Source organism: Euwallacea similis, chromosome 6, assembly GCF_039881205.1.
Source record: "Euwallacea similis isolate ESF13 chromosome 6, ESF131.1, whole genome shotgun sequence".
In the NCBI taxonomy this organism is placed as follows: domain Eukaryota; kingdom Metazoa; phylum Arthropoda; class Insecta; order Coleoptera; family Curculionidae; genus Euwallacea; species Euwallacea similis.
Genome location: NC_089614.1, coordinates 2367918 through 2384814, shown reverse-complemented (window position 1 = coordinate 2384814; position 16897 = coordinate 2367918). Strand labels below are relative to the sequence as shown.

At 36.3% G+C, this 16897-nt stretch overlaps 2 protein-coding genes across 2 annotated transcripts in view; one reads left to right on the top strand and one right to left on the bottom strand.

Moving 5' to 3' along the window:
* The window catches only part of LOC136409489 (protein timeless homolog), a 135438-nt gene that overhangs the window by 66518 nt on the left and 52023 nt on the right, over positions 1-16897 (bottom strand). The window lies entirely within an intron of this gene.
* Positions 2317-16238, top strand: LOC136409494 (transforming growth factor beta activator LRRC33-like). The gene is made up of 3 exons (XM_066391005.1): positions 2317-4534; positions 14050-14273; positions 14824-16238. Exons 1-3 carry the CDS (start codon positions 2422-2424, stop codon positions 15031-15033), a joined length of 2547 nt encoding a protein of 848 aa, XP_066247102.1. The 5' UTR covers positions 2317-2421; the 3' UTR covers positions 15034-16238.

The window sequence follows — 16897 nt, the reverse complement described above, 5'->3', positions numbered from 1 at the left end:
AAGTAATTTAAAATAGCACCTTTAAAATTATTACTAGGGCTGTAATAAATTAAACATTCAAGAGGGAGGAGAGAGAACTTTCGTGTCGGGTAAAGCCTTCGCAAGAAAAAGCAAATTAGCTTAATCCATTCCGGGGTCTTAATCCAAAGATACCTTATGAAAAATTCAATTCCCTGTAAGGGATAGGCTAGCGTTGATTTTAATATTAATACCATTCTTGAAGTAAAATGTTCCACGGTGAAGACGTAAGTAAATCTTTCAAAAAGGAGGACGTAACATCTGCCAAGAGTTCTGTTCTATGAAAATAAATCCTTAGACGTGGAAAATCCAGGGTCACGTCCTAAAACACGGCTGTTCCATGGATACTTATCCAGGAATATTAAAAAGAAATGCAACTGCTTTCAACGACTATTAAGGAAGTATATATTACTTACAACCAGTTTGAAGTGACAGGATGAGTAATGCTGCGATAAATCTTTCTTTTTTAATTTTAAAATTTAAGCCGCCTTCGTCTTGCTTCCTGTAATAGGCTTAAAATCTGGGAAGGGAGGACGTGTTTATCTTTTTAATGACGCCATTCTCTTTTTTGCATTTGGAAGTTTGAGATTCTTAGGAAGACTATTAATCGAGTGACATTTCTTTTGTACTGTGGAAAATCGTGCGGTATTGAAATACAGAACATAAGACATTTTCGTTACAAAAATATTATTTATAATCCGCATTACAGAGGAGTAAGAGAAGTAAAGTTTCTTAAAAAAATAAAATCGCACTTGAAAAAATGTGTATAAAAAATGGGAAATAAGTTGGTAAGTAAAAATAATCTAATACATTAGAAACATTAAATTATAGGACCTCTGCAGGAGCACTGTTACAAACGTGTTATTCCCTGAAATCGAAATCATATGATAAAAGATGGCAACTCTAACCCTGTAATGCATTAAAAGGCTAATACTTACTGGACGAGTCTATTAATGAAATTACAGCACTCTTTATTCATACCTACAATTATTTATTCATAAAGTAGGTAATATGAAGCGACTTGTTTGCAAAATTTAATTATAATGTTCACAAAAAGGATGTTATAGCCTTGCAATTGATTCTAATCGAAGAATATTCATTCATCTAATCCATTATGGAAACCTACTTCCCTCCATAAAAGCAATAAGCTTTAAAATTTAAAATTACTATAAAACAGAGCTTGTTTTTGCTGTTCTAAACTTGGCTCTCCGAAGGATGTTTTTTGATTTTAATCAAAAACATCAAAATATAGGTCAACACATCGGCAGCTCTCCAACTCGCTTTTAATGTTGTCCCAAACGCGATAAATGTTATTGGTCACTCAGTTAGTAATACTTCGGTCTAATGCAATTCCAACATATTCCATTCTTTTCATCCACTGTTTCGAGGACCCAGCATCAATCTAAATTTCTTTCCTATCCTCCGGCTTTATTAGTTTTCCTCCAATTTTCATTGTGTTTCCTCAAAACAAAATTCTGACATACTTCCGGATGATCGTTTTATAGGCTCAAATTCTAGGATTAGTCTAACTTGCTTCAAAAGACACTAAATTCCAGAGTTTTTGTCAAAAATAGTGAAATATGCAAAAGCAGGGTGAAACAGATTGATATATTCAGAATTAATACGTATTGTAGATCCAATACGATAAATTTCGTGGCAACTGCAAAAATCTGGACTAATGTATAAAAAAGCAATTTGTTTTGAAGATTTATTGCCCTTTTTTTTCCAGCGGTACTCTTAATTTAATAACGACAGGTCCTGTTATTACAACACCCACGCCTCGTGTTTACGTTACGAAATATAATAAATCCCTGAAAGAAATATTGATTGATGGATATTTCTTCGAACGCGTCATTGTAATGGGGAAACATCGATCAAAATCACTGATATTGTTGTCCTTATGGTAAAATCTGTTTTAATGGTTCCCGACTGATTTGTAGCAGATCTGCGATGTGATCGCATTTCTGCGAATGAACTCAAAAATTTTTCACAATTTCATTAGTTGCAAACCCTAATGGACGAGAATTTGATAAAACGCCTGTCATGCTCCATTAAATTATGCACGCGCAAGGTTCCCACGGTGCGAAAATATGTCCCCGCCTAATGACTGGCCAGTTAATAATCCTGTGTCATCGCTGCTACCGAAAAGACTCCCAGATCAATCCATCGGAAAGTTAACTGGCAACCCATTAACCTTCGACTCTAAAGAAAATATTGCACGGTTCCCACGTACGCGCAGTGAGACGCGCACCTCCGCTCTTTGCCCATCGTGGCATCGTCTTTAGATGTCAGTGGATGCCGGACGGTCGAATCGATGCAACGGGACGTCAAATTTCTGCACAACACGTGAAATTACGATACGCACTTCGGTATTTAAGCAATTAGTGATGTGACTACGCGACAATGTTGCAGCTCCCACTTTTGCTGCTCACAGTGTTAGTTACGGCCAGTGCAAAATGTCCTTTGACGTGCACTTGTAGGAACGTCCCTCTGGAAATGGTGCCCACCAGTTACCTGCACTCCACTACCATTAAGTGCGTCGGCTTTCCCACTTCCAATTCGACCCAATTAAGCAACTTGACAAGAATTCTAGAAGTTTCTCGCTTGGACGATGAAAGTTTCGCCAATTTAGTTCAGACTTTAGCGGGAAGTGATTTACCGGAATTAAACGCCCTGTCTGTAATGAACAGCTTTATAGGCAACATCAGTAATGTGCTTGATGTTATCGGTGATAAAATTAAGTCTGTAAGTTTTCAAAGGCTGGCGCTGTCCGAAGTGCCGGATTTGAGTGAGTGCTCAAGTTTAGTTAGTTTAGATTTATCTAGCAACGGTATCGCACAACTTAGCAACCTAAGAACTTTAGCGTCTCGGACATTACTACAATCGCTGAATTTGAGTGCAAACTATATCTACGAAATTGGCTCTCAGAGCTTCCAAAACCTTACCAGCCTGAAAATCTTAGATCTGTCCAGCAACAACTTGTCTGCTTTATGCAGTAATATACTTGGACCTCTCACAGGATTAAATTATTTGAACTTGAGCCACAATCGTATTCAAATCTTAAGTGATGACTCTTTCTCCAGTTTAGCCCACTTGCAGCAACTGGACTTGTCGTGGAATAACCTGGCTAGAATGGCTCCAGGTAGTTTGCAATTGCCAAACCTCACCCGCCTCCTTCTGGCAGGAAATTTCCAGTTAGGAAATACAAGCGCAATCATAGCTGAAGTAGGTAGGAAATTGCATACGGTGGATGCTTCAAGGATAGGTCTGAAACGAGTACCAGGCACATTGACCCATTCAATAAGAACTTTGCGGCTGGCAGGAAACTCAATAAAAGAGCTCACTTGTGGAGAATTGGACACCTATCCGTTACTCCAGGTCTTAGATTTCACTTCGAACGGCATAAATTCCATTGAAGACGACGCGTTAGGGCGGCAGGAATCCCTAGCGGTGCTCTATTTGAGCGACAATAAACTTCCCACTATTCCCAAAAGTTTGCCTGAGCAGCTGACTGAGCTGCATCTGGAGTGGAACGCGATCCAGAAGGTTTTGAAAGGCGACCTCCAGGGACTACCAAACCTTGAAGTATTGTTGCTAAACGACAATAAAATTACAAGTATAGAGGGCGGAGCTTTCGCTTATTTGCGCTCGCTCGTCACCTTGGATTTGTCGAGAAATTCGATAAAAGCTCTTTATCCAGGGAGTCTCACGGGCCCCTCGGCTTTGCAGATTTTAAGACTGAGTGGTATAGACACAGTTGCCCCCGCGGAAGACGTGTCATTTCCGCTTTCAGCCCCGGATCATTTAGTTAGTCTTGATTTATCTGGAAGCGCGGGCCTGGCGCGACAATTGCTCGCCGATAGAGCCGCTCTGGCCGCCTCTAAGGAATTGCAAGAGTTGGATATTTCCGGTGCAGATCTGGAATTCATCCGTTCTGATTTATTACACTTTCTGCCAGAATTAAGGGTGATACGCCTGAGAGATAATAGGCTGAATTGCTCTAATTTGCAATGGCTAGCTGCATGGATGAGACGTCAGGATAGAAATGACCAGGTTACGTGCGCTAGCCCCCCAGAATTATGGGGGACGCCACTGCTTGATTTACAATACGCCGACAGCTACTCGATAGAACAGATAAATCATGACGATTTCGAGGGGGCCATTAATCTAGTCAATGCAATTGGGAAGAACAGCCCTAGGGGAAAATATTTTTCTGGAGGAATCACTACCATAACAACAAATAAATCTATCCAGGTCAAAGAGGATGATGATAATGATCCCAAGTTGCGATCGTTGGACAATAAAGCGAGAGAGGTTAGTGATAATGAGATTGTAGGAATAGGTGACTTTACGTCGGGACGTGTCGCAAAGAAAGACATGGAGACCATTAAGGTCGTCAACAAGATATTAGTGCCAAGTGCAGACCTAAGACTCTCATCTTTAATTCCGGTGACTAACGAGCGGAAGAAATATTTTGAAACGAGGTCGACGAGTACGAAAGGACAAGACGAAACAGGTAAGATGGTTTTCTATATTTTTATACAACTTTAGAATTGTCCCTTGTGTATCTGTTTTGCAAAACTACATACACATTTTGCCAAATATTTAAATTCTGGAAGGTGAAAAATAATTATGTGAAACAAACACACATCGACTGTTTACTTATAAGATTTATTAACAATATCTGGGAAGTCTTTAAAGTGATTAACTTAGAACTATTAATTTAGAGTGATTAGAGTGATATAATAATTTTTCAATTAAGTTTTTGGAAATGAAATGAACTTTTACCGAACGCCCTTTCAACATGTCTTGTTACTCAAATGCAATTACGTGTGAAGCGAAGTATCTCCAAGGTAAGGATGACCAACTTGGGGATAAGATGTTTATAAGAAAAACAGTAATAGATACAACCTTGGTTAAATAGTAGAAAAGTTGCACGTTCAAGAAAGTAATATCACGGTCCAAACAGATTTCCTAAAGGATTTTTACTTTTTCTGTCCGAAACAACCAAAATTCCGGATTAAAAAAAAAATCCGAGTTATGGTAAGAGATAGGCGAAAATTAAAACCACTTATCCATTGCAGTTTTTTATAATGTTTAACATGTCAGTCTTGGATTCATTCTATGACTTTTTGTTTATTAAGAACGATCATAATCTTTTTTTTCTAAATACGGCTGTGGAAAGTTTTTTGTCGATTTTAAGGCAACTGTTTATTACAAATTAACTAATGTCTCACTAAGTAATTCTTATTATATTACGTGCCTGTATAATTTACCTATGCGTTCAAATCAGTGTCGATTATTTTCTAAATACAAATATGTTAACATCTCTCGACTGTTAGAGCTAAGTTTTAAGTCACATATTTGTTGTCACAATTTCAAAAGCTTCAAGAATTCTCCTTTGCAGTTTTTTCGTATCAAAGGTATGTTGATAAACATCATTTTTGATGTGGCTTCAAAAACAAAAATCTAATAAGATGATGTTCGAAGAACGAGCTCGTCAAGGATTTTCCGTCTATGTTTTTACCCATCTTCTAGGAAATCTATGTGATAGATAATCCTATACAACTTTTGCATTATATGCAGGTGCGCCATCCTGTAGAAACCAACAGTTATGTATTGAAGCCAACAGGAGATTATCTAAAACTTCCTCCAAATCACTTTCTGGTAAAGCTAGTAGATAAAATTGTAGTAGATGGATACCTTTATTTGTTTAAAACAAATTAAGCTGTTAATTGTGAGGTTCAAACCGCAATGGAAAACTGGTTTCAGTTTTTTTTAGATACAGATGTGAACAAAAAAATAGCGTCACTTACTTTTCGTTCATTTGTTTAATAATTAGGAAAAACCCAAGTAAGGTTAGGAAGTTTTGACGTTTGAATTAGCTCCAGGTAGGTTTCTAAATATATCCATAGAAGTTTTCATCCTTATAAAAGTTTTGAGTAATTTATAAATTAAATATTTCTGTTTATTGAAGAAAGAAAACCTTAATTTGCCTAAAAGCAATAATATTGATAAGGCGGCCCGCCAAACGTATATGCGAGGTCAGCGTTTTTAGTGTTCCTTTGGATGTGTGTTCTTTTTATTTAGTGAGTCCGTAATATATCGTCTTGTAATCAGGTGCTCCCTATTTCTTTTCTCACCCACTGAAGTAACCTTCAACACTGTTGAACTGTTTTTTTGCTGTAAAACACCCTTGAAGTTTGTAAAGTGAATTTTGTCGAAATTTTTTTAATTTTCTTAACATTTTTTTGGTAAGTACTCTACTATTCTTTAAACTAATATTCGGTACTTAATAGTGTAATTTTCTTAGTATCTATTATAATAAATGGGTCGTGGCAAGCATTGTACGCCTCCACAAAGAAAGTTATTAGGTCGTGTAGTATGAAATGAGTAGAATTGAATTGAAACTTTAGTCATTTTTTTTTCACATGAAATGTTTTTATTGTCAATCGAAATATGCACCACCATTATCAATACACTTCTGCCATTTAACGGGAAGTTCATTGATTCCCCTGCTGTAAAAGCCTGCAGGCCGGGAGTCGATAAACTCTTGGAAGGCAGCTTTGACAGCCTCGTCGGAGTTGAATGTTTTCCCTACCAAGAAGTTATCCAAATTTTGAAAGAAGTGGTAATCAGTGGGTGCTAAGTCGGGTGAATACGGTGGATGACGAAGAGTTTCCAATTCCAACTCCTGTAGCTTGGCCAAGGTGACTTGTGCGGTGTGTGGCCGAGCGTTGTCGTGCAACAATAGCGGTGCGCTTCGATTGACTAATCTTGGCTGCTTAACCGTCAGTTGCCTCATCATTTCGGTCAGTTGTCGGCAGTAGACATCAGCCGTAATCGATTCACCAGGTTTCATGAAGCTGTGATGGATGACACCTGCGTTAGACCACCAAACGGACACCATAAGCTTCTTTTGATGAAGATTTTTTTTCGCACAATGTTTTGGTGGTTCATCTTGATCCAACCACTGCGATGAACGTCTGGTATTGTCATATAGGATCCATTTCTCATCACAAGTAACAATCCGATTCAAAAATGGATCGTTATTATACCGGCACAACAAAGAAACACAAGCTTCGAGACGTCGTTCTTTCTGTATGTCGCTCAACTCATGCGGTACCCACTTGTCCAGCTTTTTCACCTTACCAATTTCAGCCAAATGAGTCAATATTGTTTTTTTGGTTACACTGAATATTAGCGATAATTCGCTTGCACTTTGACGTGGATTCGCTTCCACCACGGCTTTCAGATAATCGTTATCCACTTGAGTTTCAGGTCGTCCACGTGGTTCATTTGTTCAGGTTAGTTCAGGTCAAAATTGCCAGAACGAAATTTCATGAACCAACGAGATACTGTTTGCTGTGAAGTGACTTCAGTACCAAACACATCATTAATATTGCGAGCCGTCTGAGCTGTTGTGGTTCCACGGTGGAACTCATATTTCATTGTGTCAAACACACGAATTTCACTATTTTGCATGGCTGCACAAAAATTTTTATAAAAATAAAAGTTTTCAATAATTTTTAACACTTTAAACTCTGATCGAAAGAGGAAGAATGTGCCTTTTCCACATAAAAAAGTCAAGTCCAAATATAGATTTAGAGTGAAGTTATTCGCAGTTGAATGTGGCATTTCGAGAATCTACTCATTTCATACTACACGACCTAATAATTCGAAAGTTGAAAAACGAAGGATATTCGTGAAGAGCAATTTCCAAAATTATTGGATGTTCTTTAAAAATGGTTCAAAATACAATGAAGGACCTTCCGGAACAAAAAAATAGAGGAAGGCCGAGGAAAACCACCCCAAACGCAGATCTAGTCATAATTAGAACATGGAAGCGGAATCCATTTATGAGCGCTCAAGGGATTCTTATAGAAATAAATTTGAATGTGAACGTGTGGACAGTTCGTAAAAGGTTACGTGAACAAAATTTAGTTGCTAGAAGCCCGCGTCAAGTGCCCTTGTTAAAAAAAAATCATTTAAAAAACAGAATAAAATTTGCTCGAGATCACCTAAAATGGACTGGGGAAGATCAGAAAAAATGGCGCAACATACTGTGGAGCGATGAAAGTAAAATTATGCTTTATTCTTCAGACAATTCTGGACTAGTTAGGAGGCCCCCAGGTACTGCCTACGACCCTAAGTACACGAAAAAGACAATTAAGCATGGAGGTGGAAATATTAAGATCTGGGGATGTTTTTCGTGGAATGGTGTTGGCCCCCTTGTCAAAATTGATGGGATTTTAACAAAAGAGTTATATTTGGGAATTATGGTGGACCACATGCTTCCGTATGCTGAAGACAATATGCCTATTCGATGGGTTTATCAACAGAACAACGATCCTAAGCATACAGCGAAGATTGTCAAAAACTGGTTCACCGAAAGTTCCATCAATGTTATAAGTTGGCCCGCACAATCCCCAGATCTGAATCCAATCGATAACCTTTGGCAATACCTTAAACAGTAGGTTAAGGCCCGAAAACCGACAAATTTAAAAGATTTGTGGGCCATCACTCAAGAAGAATGGTATCGGATTCCTGTAGAGTACTGTCAACGACTGATCGCCTCTATGCCTAATCGTTGTCAAGCAGTTTTAAATGCAAAAGGGCATACAATCAAATATTGAATGTACATTTTTATAAATACATTTAAAAAAATAAAATTATTTGTTGTAAATTTAATTATTTAAAGTATGAAGTAGAGAACCTTAATTTCCAAATAAAGCAGTTTTTGTGTTTTCTTCTGTCTTCCTTAATATTTTCTTTAATATACGACAGACCGACGTCAAATTACTTGTAGATAGTTCTTAAAAGTGTTCAAAGAACGTGCTGTATTTATAATTTCAATAATCTCAACTGGAACAAAAATATTTTACTTGAAGCTGTAAGCGCATAGGTGACGCTATTTTTTTGCTCGCATCTGTATATCTTACCATAAATTGGGACAAAATTTCTAAAATGTTGTTTCTGATCTGTTTACATCCGGAAAGTGCTCTCTTGCATGCGCAAGGTTTCTCGTAGTTAATTCATTAAATAAGTCTATATCTGTATTGACTATCGTTTACGAGATCGCCATACTAAACATTCTTATCTTGGACACATTGTATACTTTTTTTTAGATGTACAATGTAGTTGTCGTAAAATTTTGTATAGCTTCGGACTGCCAAAGGTCGTTGGAGACTGGCGGTTGCTTGTAGACGGTACGGGGCTGAAGACCGTTTAAAGACGAATGTTTGGGCTTTTCATCGCGCCCCTCCCAGGTAGTTCCGGTAAGGGAAACCGTAGCAGTGGCGTGCCACCGTGAAATTTTTTTAAAAATTTTTAATATGCTTTTCTATAAATAACCAGATCATCACAGCGTTGTAAATATGCCAAAACTTGGCCTACTGCTAGACGTTGGAGATGTGGATTTCAGACGCCTTTAAGGGGTATACGATTTAGTAGAAGTAATTTTTTTTAAATCCCCCAAGATTTGATTTTTACTGGTCCTGAGATTTGCCTGGAGGCATCAAAAAGAGTACATCGTTCATGCTACCCTCGGCGTATTTAATAATTACCTGAGGCTGCCCGTCTAAAGGGTATAAATGGGGGCCCAAATTTCGACGAGAAAATCAACCTAATTGTATGTACGTATTTTCGGACGACTCAGCTCACGAAGAGTCCTAAAAATTCGCCTTCATCAAAATTTAAAAAAAATTATAGGGGATTTCGTGCAGCTCTTATACTAAACGAGTTGTTTAATTTTTAATTTGCACTTTCGATGCCGGTCTGTGGGCGTTTCACCATGTTTTATCTTATACCTCTCGAACGCGACGAGCTAGAAATTTGACAAAAATTCCAAAAATGTTCCACGATGCCGGCGTGAATCTGATAAAAATAAAAGTGATTGGATAAAATTTGAAATTATAGTCAATTTTTGAATAAGAGCTAGAAATTCCCGTACAGAATTATATGAAATCTCGGAGTTTTCTTTATACAGGACAGATTTATGTGTTTTCCCTGACAAATCGATTAAAGGCTGTAACTCTTATTTTTAAAATATGCAATTTTTCTGATATTCCAACCAAAAAATCATCGCGATAATTCGCGCGTGATCATCATAACAATAAATCTCTCGGCTCGTTCACAAATCTACATCACTTTCAATGAAATGTCAGTTGAGAAATTTATTTACATCAATTCATAAATATTCAACTTTGCTCATTGTTTTTATGAAAATGCGGCCCAGAACTGGATACAACTGGACGAGGAATAAAAATTAGGAATCTTACGAAGGATTTTCAGGCTTTGCTGACAAATTCGGTGTTCGCCTTCGCAATGTTTCAAACATTTTATTTTAATTTTGCTGCTCTTAGGTAGGTACAAAATTAAAAAGAAAAATAATGAGGGAATCAAGAATGCTGAGAAAGGTATCACACAAAATGTCCATTGTATTGGACATAGTCGTCCAAAATGTTGGATACCCCTGGATGGAAAAATAATTGATTCTGCGCTTATGATTATGCGAATACGAATATGATTAATGCGAATTGGACAAAGAAATTACAATTGAATTTATTTACATAACGGAAAACTTAGTTTCTCGCAGGCATTTGAGTACAGTCAGTTATATTTTCCATCTAGTGCGAGAAATACGATCAAGATCACCAATGTTCTAGCAAAAGTGAGGTTGCCAATTAGATTTAGCAAAAATATTGTTCCTATATGATTATTTTAGGAAGGTTCTCTCTGCAGTTAGAAAAATAACCATTTTCTGGAATCCCTTTAGAAGTAACAACTTTCTGGCGTGTTTTGCCGTCGTAAAATGTTCAAAATAACCCAAGGTTTTGCTCAAATATATGGGCGGAAACGTCCATTATTCGACAATAAGAGCAAATACACATTTGAAATTAATCTTGAATTGCAGAAAAATAGTATGTGCTTTTTGTAGGCATGCATTATGCACATTATCAATTTCCATCGTCGGTCAGAAATAATATTACATTTCTACTATGTACACAATACATTATTTCCACAAATTTCAAACTTAAAAATAACTCAATTTTGACACACTGATTGTGCAAAGCGATTCTTTAACAATAAATGAACTCATACCACTATTTTACGAAACTATTTACATATAATCTTTTTAGCATTTCTTTATCTCATAAAACTGTTCAAGTTTAACGTCACATTGGATTTCCAACAAACATTTCTGTGAAATCTTGGAGTTTTCTCAAAGTGAAATCTTTGAAGACTTCTCTATATAAATGACAAAGCTTTATAACGGGAAAATGCAAGGTCTCTTTCTGAACCTGGACAAAGTACGTTCGGGTTAACTCAAGGTTCGTCCAAGAATTTGGAATCTAAAAGGTTTAATCTTCTCTTTTATAAGACTTAAGGCATTTAATTTAATGATTTTTACATTATGACCGCTATTGGGACACCGCTCAGCGGCGTAAAGGGAGAAGAATTGAATAGAAAATGTAAAATTATCCAAATCTCATGAATTCCATAATTCTCATCACCCGATATATGTGAGGTTTTCTAACTGAAATTAAGAAAACGCTTTATGTATTTTAAGATGCAACTATAGATCTGGCATTCACGAATAGTCTTGTTTCTTCCGTATCATATATTCAGCATTTGCGAAACGCTAACTAGCATGGATGGATAGCTCCAGATAAATATTCGTTCGCCGTGATGTTGTTCAGGAATTTTTATCTAGGAACGGAGACAATACATTACGAAACGATTTGGAAAAAATCTGGTCGAATTCAGAAATTGCGATGACGTACAGGGTATCCTGTTTTGTTTGGTTGTACTGAATATCTCAGTTATTAATAAGGATGAAAGCCTTCTTTTTGTGAAACTAGCGGAAGTATAATTTCTTATTATACCTTATTCTTGAATAATAACCAGTTTGGCGTCCACCTCATATGCCATAGTTAGTTTTTTTCTTAAAAATCACTGCTTTTGAATAGTCTCGTCAATAGTTTTCACCGAAGCGAATATTTTTTTGCCACTATCTATTTAACTTATTGTAGTGGTATTAACATATACATGCTATAAAAAAAATGAGTGAAGCTATTAAATTCTAGCTATTGAGTATTCTGAATAGCGCTTTTACCTTTTGGAAAATTGAAAATACAACCGAGGTCCGAAAGCTTAAAATTTCAAAATATTCCTGTCTAAAGAACATCAAAAGGGCCATGACATACCAGTTTATGTCTTCTTTCGTCTCACAAACAATTAGGTAATTCTACATATATTCACTGATAAGCGATACATTCGACAAAGACGACAAAAACGGGACGTCCCCTATATACAATTTTCCTTTTAAATAAGCTTATTATGACTTATTGATGGCAGGTACAGAAAGGAAGAACCCTGGATTGTTGATGATGATTTTTTCATTAAATGAGAAACAAAGATGTATGCAACAAACTCTTTCTATTTATCCCCATGCTAGACATTACCTCGAACACAATGAACAGAAAAATTTCCATAAAAAAATTATCGGGGTATGATGATATTTTTTAATCTACGAGCAACAGCTAAATAAAAATAAAACAGGCCCTTTTGACTATCAGCAAATCATCATATACAATCAAACAATCGATCCAGGAAATAGTCCTGTACTGTTTAAACCAGTCTATCCGTAGGGAAATCGTACGATTTCGTTGGAGTCACGAACATACTCGCACAAATTGCATCCAATTTAATTGGGGCGCAGTATGGTGCATGGCATGCTTAAGTTCCAAAAATTCTGGTATCCAGGTTTTACTTATCTAGTAGTATATAGCAGCATAAAAAGTAAGTTTGCTAGTAGTAAGATGAGTAGTTTTTAAAGTAAGAACTTGTTTTAGTTATTCAAATTAATATATAATATATTCAATGATATTTTAAACATGTACATAAAAAGTCCTGCATGTCAATTGGTTGAGTGTTACAAATTGGTTGCGATAATTGATGATATTGCCCAACCTGTTGAATGAAACGTCAATATTCTTTTTACCACAATCTGGAACCGCTTGGGTTCCGTCAATGTCACAGAACTACCACATTTTCACTTATTAAAACACTTATTTTCGGTTATAGTAATATATCTTAATGATAAACATTTTTATTACAACACAAGATCACGGACCTTTCAGAATTAAAACTGAGACTGGAAGAGTCCTATATCCGATTAAGACAATAATTAGTAATTAGTGGAAATTGTAAACAAAAACAAACAACAAAATCTTGCAGATTATTAGTTCAGAACTTTGATTATTCAGAGCAGATGATCATTTAAAACTTTACTACAATAACTCAAATGTTACGCTATACTATAGCAGAATCAAATATAAGAAGTAGTTTGTTTTACCTACTCCATACTTGTATAGCTCCGCAGATAAACCCATTAATTACCGTAAATCATCTGCTTTTAAAACATCTTTTCAAACTTTCCCCTCACTTATCTATTTCACCAAGTGCAGCTAGGCAATTCAATAAGCAATCCCTCTGAATGCACCTTAATTAAACCCATCAACTCTGCCCTTAACTACAAGTAACCAGGCCCTGTCGTGCATCGCCAGTTTCCTTCAGACAGCGCCCTCAAAGGCCCTTTATACTACAGCGAACCAATAGCGAATCGATTGAAGAGAAACTACAGCACTTTTGCCCATCTAATCTTACGGTTAAGCTTTTAGAATGCGAACAGCGCAAAGAAATGAAATGTAAACAGGAAAAGAGCTTTCGCAGACTTAGGAGAAAAAAAGACTGTAATTAAAAAGGTGGATCCAGCGTCAGGGTCAAAAAGAATGGTTTTGAGAAAACCGCTCCGTAAAATGGCATTCTAGACAAATATTTGAATAAAATTGTTGATGGGACACAGATTAATGGTAGGGATGTTTCAAATTTAAACTTCCACAATAGGGATTATATTGTAGGAAATAATGAAGCTGGAAGACAGGCTGTAGAAGATTCGGTTTAATCAAATTAACTAATCAATTACATAATTACTCAACTGATCTAATCAAACTTGATCTTTTGCAGATTCCAACAGGGCTTCGACAGCCAGCACCGACTCGAGTCAACATTTTAGGGGGCGAAATAATGGGCCAACTGCAGCCCTTAATAAAACCCAGACGCCCCATAATCTGGCGTCTAATGAAAGGAACTTCAGTGACACATCTGGCTTAGTGGGAGCCAACAAAAGCGACACTCCAACATTGCAAGTTAATATGACAGAGGATGTTTCACAATGGAATGCTTCAACGGTGAGTTAAGACATTATTCTGGATAATTAAACTTCGAGTAGGGATTTCGAATGGAATGCTTTGGATTTGTTTACGAAAGTGCCATTTTGTGTATTTTTATTAGGAGCTTGGTTAATTGGAAATTTTCGGTTTTACATGGATAAGAAAGACAGTTAGGGAGTATGGTAAATATCTCGAAACTCTATACTATTATATTTTTTACTTTTTTATCACTACTGTTTTAAGACTTAATTGAGACTGGCCCTTTGAATCCTGACAAAAGTTCCCAAAGCATCACTACAAAAAAATTTGGAAAAGGCTGCTTTAAAGGGTACCATACATCAAACCTTCTGTCAATACCTCTAATCCTCATTATAATGTACACTCCTCTATCTCGCAAAAAAACTTGAAATCTTTGGATCTTGGAGACATAAAAAAACGAGAAAGGCAGAGTCTACCGAAAAGTTCTCAGAAGAACAGTTGATTTATGTAAATAATAACTATATCCCAACATAACGTTCATACATATTTAAAGTCTCCTCAGGCCTCAAGCCTTCCCCCTTTCTTCCAGATAAGAACATCAATGTTCCGAAACGATGAAAACCAAGGCAAGTTCTTACACCCAGGAATGTTAATTCTGGCCATGGGGATTTTATGCGCAGGTGCAACTCTAGCAACACTAGCTGTGAGGTTCAACAGCAGGAAAAGATGGATGGAAAGGAGAGAAAGCGCGGACAGCATCCCCGTGGCCAGCATATCCAGCATCACAGAACTTTGGTGACATTTGAGGGATGAGGAGCAGGACCAAGAACTCCTGCACGAGACTTCAGTCCCCTAAGATACCAAGTACGTGATTGATAATAATTTTTGGACAAGGTGCGCCACTGGATTTAAGTGCTGTGTTGTTATTCTTAGCTTAAAGAATAAAACGGCGGCAACAATGCGAATGCTCACATTTGAATAATCCTTTCGGCGTATTTAAGCCTTTTTGCAGTGCTGTTTCATGCACTCGAGTGAACTCTAAATAAATAGTTAGGAGAGCTCCTTCTTGATAAGTAAGTTAGGCGACATTCCGAGTGGATGGTTTTCCTTATTATTGCATTTCTCGTTTATCTCATAGAGCATGGTTCTTCGAATGACTGACACTTTTATACTCGATGTATTATAAAGTAAATACAGAATAAATTAATGTTTTATATTTGTAAAACCCTGCTGTAATTAAAATTGGGAATTATAGGATTTGGTTTTATAAAAAGGATATAATGTAAGTAATGTAATCTCACAAAATCCGGCGAGGTCCATTTGGGATGTGGACAGAAACTTGTAAATTGTATGATAAATAGATTTACTGTATTGTGCAAGGTAATTTGAAAATTGCGTAAATAAAGGAGAATGTTCACTCTGAACGTACTAAATATAAACCATCATCATTAAAACATACACCTACCCAGGCTTAAGTGTTAAATTCATACCAGATTTTCTAATCTGGGGAGTAAAAGTTTTGCTAGAAACGGCATCAAAAAACATATCTACACGACCTATCATTTCAGGGGAATATTCTACTTTCCAGATTGAAGGATGTGGCTTCAGAGATTTGTCTATTTCACAAAAGGAAATATTATGATAATCCAGATTCGTTCACGAGATCAAAGATGATCCCAATAACAAATAGTTATGGTTAACAGAATGTAGACAACTTCTTTCCACAGCTGAATAGTCAAGATCATCATGATGGTGCTGATTGGTCTATGTGAATCATAAGATTTATAAATTGAGAAGTGGTGGTTAAAGATAAGTATTGGAGGATTTCAATAAAGCGCTTTAAAAGCAGATAATGGCAATCTTCCTGCATGAAGAAAATTCGAATTGCATTTAACTATTAAATAATATTTTAGGTTAGTAGTTGAATGTAAAAGCCGATTTTTTTATAATAAGTATCTGTGCCAAAAATATGGATAAAACATCTGTTTTAATGTTGAATTAGGACAATCAAAAATCGAAGTCAGAAAAGCTAGTTAATATTAGCAAAATAAAGTTGAACTTCAAAATTTATAATCAAATTGAAGAAATATTACCATTAAAGAAATAATGATTGACCGTAATAGATAGTTTTTATAGAATTCCAGAGAAGGAATTCCTACTAAGAGTACATCTAGGAAATGATTGTAGTAAAATAACAATTTTAAGAGAATCAGATCAAATAAGGAGTTTACTGAATATAGAACATGTTTTACCGTCACCTGTATGATAATTATTAGGATTGGTAAATTAAGAAGTTGATGAAACGAACCCATTTGACTTACTCTAGAGTGTTTATGAAGAAGAAAATAAAAACGAAAATTCAGGACTGACATTAAGGGCCACTTGCACGTATGCTAAACTTTTCTATTACCTCTAAATTCAAACTTCCATTAATTCGCTTCCATAGATTTTGTTAGTCATTTTGTATACAGCTATTTTTACAACAAATATTGACCCCAGTGTCCAAGCAAACACGAGTGCTCCTGTTGCCACCAGACCTAAATTCCATTTGACGCTATCGAGTATTGTAATAACATCCAATAATCTGCGTTTGGAAGATGAACTAACTTGAACTATAATCAACTAACTTGAGTTAGCCAAACTTACACAAGGTGGTCCAATTT

Excerpts from the sequence above, each read along its gene's own strand:
- LOC136409494 (XM_066391005.1), top strand. The coding sequence starts at position 2,422 with ATGTTGCAGCTCCCACTTTTGCTGCTCACAGTGTTAGTTACGGCCAGT. Across the intron at positions 4,535-14,049 it reads GAAAGGACAAGACGAAACAG|ATTCCAACAGGGCTTCGACA; the intron begins GTAAGATGGTTT and ends GATCTTTTGCAG. Across the intron at positions 14,274-14,823 it reads CACAATGGAATGCTTCAACG|ATAAGAACATCAATGTTCCG; the intron begins GTGAGTTAAGAC and ends CCTTTCTTCCAG.